Source organism: Cottoperca gobio, chromosome 1, assembly GCF_900634415.1.
Source record: "Cottoperca gobio chromosome 1, fCotGob3.1, whole genome shotgun sequence".
In the NCBI taxonomy this organism is placed as follows: Eukaryota; Metazoa; Chordata; class Actinopteri; order Perciformes; family Bovichtidae; genus Cottoperca; species Cottoperca gobio.
In genome coordinates this window covers 15,958,975-15,971,165 of record NC_041355.1, presented here as the reverse complement: position 1 = coordinate 15,971,165, position 12,191 = coordinate 15,958,975, and the positions used below count along the sequence as shown (strand labels likewise).

Below are 12,191 nucleotides of genomic sequence, written 5' to 3'. Positions count from 1 at the left end.
CTTGCTTTACTCGCATTTCCATCAGTAAAGAAAATACTTCTAGGTATTTAAGTAGTGAGGAAAATGATTTTACTTAAAATTTGTATCAAATCACCATTATTGCCAAAATGTCAAAGGAGTCCCCTGTAATGCTGAAATGTAAAGGTATCTGTGTTGATCAGGTCACTGTTTACACTGTCTGGCACCCCCCCCCCCCCCCCCCCCCCCCCCCCAAAAAAAATAAAATAAATGAAAGAACCTTTTATTATCATTTAAATAACTCAAAAATATGTTTTTTTTGTTTAAAACCACCAAAAAATGTGAGTTTAATGTAACTGAAAATAGTTACATATATAGCATATTTACAGCATCTGTGTTAGGTGTTACCACACTGACCCGCTTCAGAGCTGAACCTGCTCTCCTGTACAACTTCTTCTTTGGAAATATTGTTGTGATTTATTATTATTATTATTATTATTATTATTATTATTATTATTATTAATAATATAATTTAGAGAATTCACAAGCAAATATTAAATGTTCACATATAAAACCTTTTTCATTATTTAGATGGATAATTCTAATGTAATAAAACTAAAACTACGAAGGTGTAGGAATGTGCATTGTGGTGCATGGTCTCCCACAACATTTTGTTCGATGGATGGTATTAAGAGCAATGGGCCACGGTCCGGTGGTTTCATTTCAGTGGCCTGACTGAGCTGTGTCTCTGTTCCTGTGCAACAGCGCCCCCTGCTGGTGAATTAAAGTCTTAGCATTATTGGAGCAGCGTGCAGTTCTCTAACACTGAGAGCTTTGCCCGCCACAGGAGTCTGAATGAAGACTATTATAACACTACCACCTGAAAAACACTTCAAATGAAGTCCGTCACCTTCTCTGGTTTCACTGAACTGTGTGCAGCTGCAGATTAATCTCCCAGAATGTTTGTCCTCGCACTTATCGCCAAAAGAGCTCTTAGCGAAATCAGCTGTAAACAAAAGTGGGTAAGTTAAAATAGAAAGCCCTGAGCATACTAACTCCAAATTCCTCGTCCTCTAAATTGTCATACATATCTAAACATCCTTTGTTCCCCTCCTGATACCGGGAGGCTCTTGCAGGAGACGACAGGTGTCACTGTATCCTTGCGCTTCGTCTGCACCCTCATGCACCATCAAGCGCCTCGACAAACTGCTGTTTACCCAACAACAGTGATTGCAGAGTCTGCACGGCTGCTGTTCTTCCACCAGCCTGGAAAGACGGGATTGTCAGGCTGATTATGAGAACTGTGTCACAGCTGGGCGCTTTGCATATTCACTCACTCGCAGTTGAAAGCCTCTCACACATTTCTCACATATGTTGTCATCAAATGATCTTTTAGGCTATTATTTTCTTCATATATCTGCATGGGAGACCGGGATCAGTTGACACACTTCACGTTTCACTCAGCCCAGTCACGCTCACACACACATCAACACATATACACAATATATATCCAACAAATCTATATTCTGCTAATTGTTTTTGCAATAATGAACCAGCATCTTTAACGCTTTTATTATTATTTATTTACCATTTTCTACATTCTGTTGGACTCAAATGAAAGATTAGATATAGTGTGCAAAAATAAGAGTATCAAAATACAGTAAAAATATAATATGACATTGAATTCATTGTAAAAGTATTGATTATATATGGTAAATTTCAATATAACTAGATTTTTATGTAAATTTAAAGAATATATTAAGACTTATTAACTTATAAACACTAAGAAAAGGTAATAAAACTGAATAACATGTGTTTTTTCTTATTCTAATTGTATAATATTGAAGTTTATTTACCACAATTCTATTTTTTTATTTAAATGTGTACTCTTGTTTCTCTGTACCATTATGTTGAGTACATGTTTGCAATGTTTGTGTATTTGAATGTTTTTTTAAATAGAAGAATAGAATAAAAATATATATAGAAAGATAAAAAGCATGTCATGCTCACATGGAAAGCCACACTCACACTGACAGGAAAACACATTGTAGGTTTATGTAATGCTTTATTTTTCTGGTTTTCATTTCCTAATAATGTGCCAGGAAGTTTCCTGGAAATACAAATTATAGGACAAGTATGCATTTCTTTGAAAGAAAAGCTCCATTTAACCCTTAAATGCATTAGTGTTGTTTGAAACATTCCTCCTTACCTCTGGTCTTTATCACCAGTACACAGTTTATACAGAATATAACTGATGTAGAGATGAAGCTGTATATTAAAATCATATTGCTTTTAAACTTTTCTGTACGTAATATTAACAATAAAAAACACTCATATTGGAAAATTCCAATACTTGTTTATATTTTCAGCATAGCTTGTTATATTTCATGTTTATACTGTACTATCTTACACTGTTCTCATGTTTAACTGACCAAGAAGACTAGTCTTTTTTTTATAATTGGAAAAGTATGAATTGAACACATCCTTATTGTTCTTATAATTAGTGCCATATTACATACCGGTAGTTCTTACCAGGAAACATCTTTGACATTGTTTAGAACGTAAGGACCTGTTAAAAACACGTCAGTGAATTGGAAGTAGAAATTGCACTCAACAACACTTGAAAAGGTGATTTTCAAAATACTCTTTTCTTCAATTCAATCAATTTAAAAGCAACTTTATACTTATAGCATGACACAGCATGACACAACATTGAACACTGAACAGAGAATTAATAAAAGCATCTGAGTAAATGTAACATCAAAGACACATACAGATATACACAAATAAACGTGGTTATGTACAGATTATATAAATGTACAGATTATACAATGTAACTATTCAAAGTGCACAACAGGCTTTTAAAAATCTTTAAAGAGAACAAAAGAAAGGTAAGTGCATCCCTCTAGAACAGACTGGACTGGACCGCAGATTGAGAATTGCTAAAAATTCTTGATCCACAAATGGAGCGAGCAGCAGTCACACCTGCAGTAAAGACATTCAAATCCCCTTTTGAAATATTGGAAACACATTGTGTTCGACCATAATAGGACCAAAAAGTGTGTTGGAGTAGCAGGATACAGACTGCAACAAATTGATTCAATGTCATTACAAAACTACAGTGCACTTTGAAGCAGGGAACACAACACTGAGTCGTGGACACCACGTCCAGCACATTCTGATGACGAGCGGTGTCCACGTCCAAGTTGTCCTCCCAGAGTGATTCTAAATGTACCAGAAAAGTGGAACATGAGCTTTTGTGGTAAGAAAGGTCTCCAGTTCCAGAAAGACTCTGGGAATTTAGAAAATAATGAATCCTCTGATGGATGAAATCTGAAGCCATGTGGTTTCCTTTTTGTTGATTTGTTGAAATGACGCAGCAATAACCGTTAATGTACTCCATCCACAAAAGAGTTACACAATTAGTGTACGTTTTACGTTCTCTGTTTAATAAAAACACAATGTCTCACGTGCTGCTGGTCTATTTCATATTTATTTAATATAGGTGTGATCCAATGAAACCAACCATTGAAAAAGACTGTTACTGTACAAACTTGTTTTAGTTTGAACTGGTGCATGTCTGCCAACACCCACCAGACCTTATGCATGTGTGGAAAGTAAATAACATGGAGTTTGTTTTTCATGGACAGCCAAATATCATGTGGTTTAAAAGCTAAATGAACACAAGATGAACTCAGTCTGAGTCCTACCCGCAGCGGCCCGGGTTTCGAGTCCGACCCGCGGACCCCTCTCTCTCCCCCTTACCTGTCTATCTTCGTCAAATAAAGGTAAAAAGTAATCTTAAGTCACATCTGTAAACACCTGGTCAGATGTTTCCTTTGGGCAAATCCCTCATTAAATATAGGTCTGCTCCTGACACCGTTTGGGGACTCCCTCTGTTGTACAGGAAGTGTATAAGGTGGCTAAATAAATTAAGTTTGGACAAAGTAATAAAACGCTGTGGACATCCACGTGGTGTGGCTCTGGCTGCTGCTTAGCAACGAGTCTAGCAGCTGCACTGCAAAAAATGTCCCTACAGGTGCTTTAAATCCTCTCTATTTTATATGTCTGTGGATGTGTGTTTATGGCTTACAGTTCAGTTTCAGAACTAGTCTTACAAAACCAATTAAGTAGACAAATCACTTTGATTTGCGCCTGTTCTTTTTGGAAATGTTCCTTGATATCTCTATAGCTCTCCTTTTATTATTTATTCACTTAGTCTATAGCCATAATGGCAGAAGAACAGCGACAAAAACAGAAACACTGTAATGCAAACCATTATAACAAACATTACCTCATAAATGTGCACTTTCCTGAACACTGGCGGAGTCAACAGAGGTATAAATCATTATTATTATTATGAAGAATTTATTCAACAAACTGTTTTTATAGTCATGATTATGTGGCATGTCAGTGTTATACGTGTTAATGTAATATGTGTATATGTTAAGTATAGTTAAAAACTAATTAAGATACATTTATTTTATGTACATAGTATGTATGTCTACATGTAAGCAAATAATAAATGTATTTTTTTCTTGCTTGCGATAATTCCTTTTCTTATGGCATCTTCCTCCTGTAAATCCTTCACCACTATAAGGTTCCTGGTGTTATCATTTGAGTTGTCAGACCCACATGTCTGTTGTCACTCTGTAACGCACGGTGACCCCCACAGTGAGCGCGGGACACTTTTTGCAGCGTGCGGGCTATAAAGAGAGGGAGTGGCGCTCTGGTAACACTGAGGAGAGAGACTCCACACACAGACAGCAGCACGGCAGCGCCCGGCCGGGATAACATGATTAGCTCTCTATTAGGTCCGCCGCTGAGCACCACTAGATGCAGCACAGGGATCATTGTGTGGGGAGAGAGAGAGGAGACACGGAGGGAAGAAGACTTCACCAACACTCATGGATCTCCTTTGCTTACTATTGATCTGCTTAAAGAAGTTACCCGCTGTCAGCTTTTTTAATGCCCGTGCGTCTCTGGCACTGGAGAGCTTGTGTCACTGCTTTCTGCCTCAGGTAAGATTATTAACGCTTTATATGGCTTTTCCCCCTCTATGTTATTCACGGAAGGATCTGACATAATGCTTGAGCTAATTATTATAGTAATAATGTAAAAGACATGTCATAATTGATTGAAAAGTGTGTCTGATTTTCCCTCTTGTTGCCTCATATCTTCAGATGAACTGACAGCCTCATGAATACTAAGCGCTTCTCCTTGAGGAGCGTGTACATGATGAAAGAGACACATCCAGGAAAGCCTCAGAGGAGTGATTCAGTTCCTTCCTTTCTCAGCCCTGCTGCGAGCTACTAGCTCCGTCCTTCCTGGTGATGATATTTGCTAACCTCAGGTGAACTCACACAGGAAGTGGGCCAATCTGCTCCGATGGGGTTTGACAACGACACCAACCAGACTCTCCCAGCCGTCGCCCCGTACAGCCTGCGGATCTCGCTGCCACTCACGGTGTTGGTGGGGATCATGATCCTGCTTACAGTGTTTGGCAACGTGCTGGTGGTCATAGCTGTGTTTACAAGCCGGGCCCTGAGGGCGCCACAGAACTTATTCTTGGTGTCTCTGGCGTCGGCGGACATTTTGGTGGCTACCCTCGTGATGCCTTTCTCCTTGGCCAATGAGCTCATGGGATACTGGTACTTTGGCGAGGTGTGGTGTGAGATATATCTGGCGCTTGATGTGCTTTTCTGCACCGCCTCCATCGCCCACCTCTGTGCCATCAGCTTAGACCGCTACTGGTCCATCACACAGGCCATCGAGTATAACTTGAAGAGGACGCCGCGACGCATCAAGTGCATCATCTTCATCGTGTGGGTCATCGCGGCGGTTATCTCCTTCCCTCCTCTCATCACCATGGAGAAAGAAAACAGTGAGGAGTACCCTGTGTGTAAGATCAATGACGATAAGTGGTACGTCATCTCCTCCTGCATCGGCTCCTTCTTCCTCCCCTGCGTCATCATGGTCCTGGTCTACGTGCGGATCTACCAGATCGCCAAAAAGAGGACGCGGGCGCCACCAGGAGACCGGAAAATGAAGGAGATCTCAAAGACGGCCACCGTCGCTGCCGCCAACCAGAAGGCGAACGGTGTTGGGGCAGGTGACACCGAGGAGCGCCTCTGCCACGAGAAGCTGAACGGCGAGCGGGAAATCGAGCTGAAGGAGGGAGTGGGAGGAGAAGGAGGAGAAGGAGGAGAAGGAGGAGAAGGAGGAGCAGATGAGGAGAAGGGCGAGGTCAACGGGGTGGACCTTGAGGAGTCGTCCTCGTCTGACCACAAAATGAAAAATCCCTGCTCGATCAAGAAGAAAGCATCCAAGGGGAAAACCAAACTGAGCCAAATCAAACCGGGGGACGATGGCGTCCAAAAGCGGGCGGCGAGCACCAAGGGCAGCCGCTGGAAGGGCCGACAGAACCGGGAGAAACGCTTCACCTTCGTCCTGGCCGTGGTCATCGGAGGGTTTGTCATCTGCTGGTTTCCCTTTTTCTTTACATACATGCTGAAGACGCTGTGCGACTCCTGCACGGTGCCCCACACGCTGTTCAAGTTCTTCTTCTGGTTTGGCTATTGCAACAGTGCGCTGAACCCCATCATTTATACGATCTTCAACAACGACTTTAGGAGGTCGTTCAAAAAGATACTGTGCAGAAGGGACACTAGAAGATATGTATGATGGACTCCATCTTTATGTACATACTTTTTTTTGTATTACTATATTGTACATAACTCATAAAATGCATAGACCATTGTGCATGGGTCACAGGCTTGTACGCTCTAGGTGTAACTGCTTGGAAAGTCTTTCCAGCATCTTTTCAAAACATCCACCGCCCACAGCTTCAACACTGATCACACAGAGAGGTCAAGACAGAACAGATCACTACAGTGAAACCATGTTTTTATCGTAAATGTTATTTTTATTTTTATAAATGAAACCAACATAGTGAAGTCATGATATGTGTTGTACTTTACGACCTGTCTGGATATTTGTCTTTATTTTCCTTGTTATGGATACAGTATTGTGCCATTTTGTATGATATGATGATAACGACAGCGACAATGGTTCAGATGATGATGATGATGATGATGATGATGATGATGATGATGATGACAAAGGGTAGGATAAATGCGGGCTCTTTAAAGAATAAAACCCATTTCCTGAACTGGTCTCAAGGCTCCACAGCCAATTAAAGCATCAGCTTGGTGACGTTATCCCAGTCTGTTACACTGTGTTGACACACACTTACACACGCACACACACGCACACACACACACACACACACACACACACACACGCACGCGCACACACACACACACACACACACACACACACACACACACACACACACACACACACACACACACGCACACACACACACACACACACACGCACACATGTGAAGGTGTGAAAGCCTTGATACCAGGAGGGCAAACCCACACGTCTTCTTGTTCAGTAAATTGTAGGATTGCAGGACCTCCAGTTCCTCTCTGACAGAAAAGTGCAAATGCAGTCTGTTGAGTCTGACCTTTGCAAGAGATTAACAAGGAGCTCAATGTCCAAATGTTCTCTGGTCCTCAGATTTATCGTGTAGCTCTTTATGTCAGATTCCCAAAAATAAATAATCTTCTAAAAAATATATTTTTTACCTTCCCAGTGTGTATTTGCTCAGGCGTTCAGAGGTAGTTTATGAATCTATTGTGGATGATTGGTGAATACAGTTGCAATGCGAGACAGGGAAAGTGGAGAAATAATGGTTTGTTTGCTGCTTTGTGTTACCACGGTATGCGTCATTAAGTGAAGACATGGAGCCTGTTAAACCACAACCTGATTGACTGCTTCTCTCTCTCTCTCTCTCTCTTCTCTCTCTCTCTCTCTCTCTCTCTCTCTCTCTCTCTCTCTCTCTCTCTCTCTCTCTCTCTCTCTCTGGGAGAATGTGTGTAATAAACAGTGTGACTATCATCCATGCAGTGAATACAGAGAAGTGGAGGGTGTTGTGGGAAATGAACATTTTAGATGTAATAATCAATGTATTAATGTTGTTGATGCTTATGTGTATCACTGTGTTTAAATTGTAAAGAGGTCAGATGAGAGTCAACTGAGAGGAAACATTAAAAAGCCATTGTTCTGAGGAAGGGCTAAGGTAAATGCCCACCCTTGTCATGAGGTCAGCATTGTTTAACTGATGGCATATAAGGCAAGACACTCTGAAAGTCCTTCAGAGAACAACCATTTGGGTCTTCTCTCCATGCTGCATGAAGTAAAGAGATTTGATTCATCACACGAGTCTGTAATTCTTAAGAGAGCTAGCAAACTCTCAATATTTTAGAAGAACTTCTCTCACATCGTTTGAGTAAATGCGTCATGAAGGCAGGTGAACAGCGCCATCCTCAGAAAGCTAAATAGTCCTCCTGAGAGTTTCTCTGACAGTATATCCAGCACCTCGTCCAACAGAGCCTGGAGTGTGCTCGCATTCAGCTGGTGGAGTGTTTCCCAGCACGATTACAAAAGTGTTTGAGTCTGTGAGAAAGACGGAGCCTGTGTGAGAATGTGCGTGTGTGTCTGCAGAGCATATAAACACACGGGGTGAGCTCCCACTGGACAGACATGTTCCATGTTCAGCTTTTGTGGGATGTTGGCAAAAGAAAGTCCTAGATTACTTATTCCAAACATAAGGAACAAGCTGGAAATGAGAGAAAGATTGTTCAATAAAAAGCAAATTCATTCACAGACAAAGCTGACATTTAAGGATAGGTTAACATTTGTTGTACTATGTCATAATACAAGACTCACATGCCCTTATTAACAGTGCATTTGCAGAGTTATTGTATAATCATGTTTCCTTTGTACAAATCTCTTCTGAGTGCAACGCCAACGTAAGAGAAGTAAGACTATATAACTTTTGAAAAAACCACATTCTTCCTCTTACAAAACAAAATGTTTATACATAAGAAATAAAATGCACCCTTACTCAATTTAATACAGCCTGACTTGGTAACATTGTAGCTAATGTTAGCAAACTGAATACTGTGGTTCAGTTGGCTGATTTTATGACTTATGAATACTTGTGCTACTGGTTACTTTGCATTTACCAAGATAAAGTCATGAACACTTGTGGCCACAGTGACCCTTGTCCATCAAACTCACAATAGGCGTGCTTTAATAGATAATGCTCATTTCAGGCTTCTTGCTGTGTGAGTTATTCAGATTATATGGTTATCTATATTCCACAGACAATGTTTACTTGTTGAATTTAACGACTATCTTTGGAAGCTTGTCACCCAATTTGACTGACTCAGACTGTTAAAGCCTCATTTTGAATGACTTATAAATGCAGTCTTTGCACAGAACAAGGACTGTGGATTTTGTAGGAGCAGCATTTACACCGACTAACAACTCTTTCCATGTACATTTGGGTACTTGAGTATTGATTTAAGATAGGTTTGCAACACAGGGGGTTTGTCAGTAGATTTGTAGTGATAAATATGTGTGTTTGTCTTGTCTTGCCCTCCTTTTCCTCTCTATTTGCCTCTCAGTACAACCCACGTCAACAAGCAACAGTGATACCATTAGGCAGATGTGCTTGCTGACAGCTTATTGGAAGTAGCCAACTGTTCAAGTCAGCAGACCCCTCTCCACACACACACACACACACACACACACACACACACACATACATACACACACACACACACACACACACACACACACACACACACACACACACACACACACACACACACACACACACACACACAAACAAACGCAGAAACAAACGCAGACTGTCATCACACACACTCTCTTAGCCTCTGGGAATTGGGGCACATATCATGAGGTAAGTGCTCCAAAGAGACAAAATGTCAGCAGTCGTGCAAAAATCATACATGACAAACAATTATTTCCAGTTGGAGGATGTGGGTGTTGTGTAGGGATGACAGTCTGCGTTTGTTTCTGTGTGTTTCTGTGTGTGTGTGTGTGTGTGTGTGTGTGTGTGTGTGTGTGTGTGTGTGTATGTGTGTGTGTGTGTGTGTGTGTGTGTGTGTGTGGGAGGATAGCCTGCCTTGTGCACGTGTACTGTAGGTGTCCGGGTTGAAGAGCTCATGATGACGACGAGTGTTGACCGAGGCACCCACATGCTCCCACCTGTACATATTTCTTTTTTTTTTACCGTGACATTCGCCTATTCGAGGTGGCTGCAGCGTACATGATTATTCACAGTGTTACTGATGACTCACTGTTGTTTTCCCCTACTTTTATTTGCTTGTCTTCAATGCGGCAATTCCACAGGACGTCTGTATTTGTCATCTAAATGACACTTTACACCATTCAAGAACATATTATTCAAGTGGGATCATATTTTCTAACAATCGGCTCATAGTTGGCTGTCAGCTCCTTATTCTTAAAAGTAACTCAGTCTCATTAAAGTCGGGCTGATTAGCTGTCAGGCCTCTGGGTCTGATTGGAGACACAAAACAACGCTGGGCAGTGGATATTTCCCTGGGAAATAATTTGTCGAGAGAAATCTGTTTTCCATGAGCTCATAATGACCGAGAGCAATCAGCTCCCATCGTTCCCAGAGACCGCACAGCATTCTGCGACATGATTATCAGACCTGCGAGGTAATTTGCTGTGGCTGAAGAGAGGAGACGTTGACGTTACATAAACAAATAAAAACATGCATGAAGCAGCAGTAGCTCAATACCTGAATTAAGTCAGAGAAGTGAGAAATTTCAGTCACATAATAACAGTCTAGCATTTATGCTCGATAAACGATTATTGAGTTATTGAATTTATCAAGTTATCGCAATAAATTATGTATAAATGTAGAGGTGTAGGCTAGACAATGCATTTAAATATAGTTATGCATATACGCTCTGCATATACACACACACACACACACACACGCACACACACACACACACACACACACACACACACACACACACACACACACACACACACACACAGTACAACATATCTAACTTCTATCTTATACATATCTTAACAGCCAATCAACAGAATAAACAGCTACATTGTCAAAACAGTCACTCTCTGTCTATTGACTTATTATTACTCAGCACTATCTCAATGTGTGTCCCAGGAGAACTTCCTGTTAAAAAGCCAATCACCATGATGGACACACAACGCACAAGGCTGTCAAACGTCAATCACGAGTCAACCTGCTGATACGTCCGAGTGGTGTTTTGGCACAACTATGGTTAAAAGATTATTACAAGAGAGTGTTTAACAGAGGTGAAAGATTAAATAAACAACATTTCCATCTCCCGGCACACTGTGCAGTGCTGTAATTATCGCAGATAAAAGCCACAAAGAGTTGAGCTCTATATTATTCAGGCTCTTTGTGCTGGAACTCTCTTGTCTCTCCACAAGTGACGGACAGCAGAGAAGAATATCTGTTCGGTGACACAGGAGCAACAGAGAGAGTGTGAGGCAGAGAGGGCAGTGGAAGTGGGCTGCTGTAGTGTCTGTAATGACTGTCTAGTGTGTGCTGATGGACTGGCCGGTGGGCGTTTGAAGGAGATTATACCTGAGCACTGCGCCGCAGCTCTTAATGATAGGGATTTGGCTGCTTGGTGAATAGTAGCTTGTTGTGTTTGTCATGAATTAGTTTTGATGTTTATCTTTGAACATTTCATACTGCAGCTCTGTAGTTTGCTTCTCCAGTGCCAATTGGACTGTTTCAGTTTGTGTAGCCTCAACGTAAAATATGTTTACAACTGTACAAAATGCTTGTGTATTGGTGTTTGCTGCATGACTGCAACAAGCGTTCATAATTAGTGGTCGACCGACATGGACTTTTCAATGGGCGATGCCGGTATTTAGAGAGCAGGGCGTCCGATGGCTTATGTATAAGACTGATATATTGTTTTTTTGTTTGAATGTTTTTGCATCTGATATATACAACAATTCAATGATAATAACAAATGAGACACATAATTGCCGAATTTAAATGAAATTTTTTTTAACACTGTTATTGCACTTATTTTAAATAAAGAAATGTGTCAACTAAATAAATGTCCACAGGTAATCACAAAACTAAACTTTGTAAAAAAAACAAACAACAACTTATGAATGAAGAATAAATATAGTTTTAGTGCACTTAACATCAACGTTTCTAAGTAGATAGCAGCATCTCCTGGTGTGGGCTCAGTGAAAAACTATAATAAATAAATCACCTTGTGAGCGCAGAACTGGGATTCAAAGCA

The 12,191-nt window shown here is 40.8% G+C and overlaps 1 protein-coding gene across 1 annotated transcript; it reads left to right on the top strand.

The window, feature by feature from the left end:
- The first annotated feature begins 4,710 nt into the window (after nucleotides 1-4,710).
- On the top strand, nucleotides 4,711-8,232 carry adra2a (adrenoceptor alpha 2A). Its single transcript, XM_029428597.1, has 2 exons — nucleotides 4,711-4,979; nucleotides 5,142-8,232. Exon 2 carries the CDS (start codon nucleotides 5,347-5,349, stop codon nucleotides 6,640-6,642), a length of 1,296 nt encoding a protein of 431 aa, XP_029284457.1. The 5' UTR covers nucleotides 4,711-4,979; nucleotides 5,142-5,346; the 3' UTR covers nucleotides 6,643-8,232.
- The last annotated feature ends 3,959 nt before the right edge of the window (nucleotides 8,233-12,191 follow it).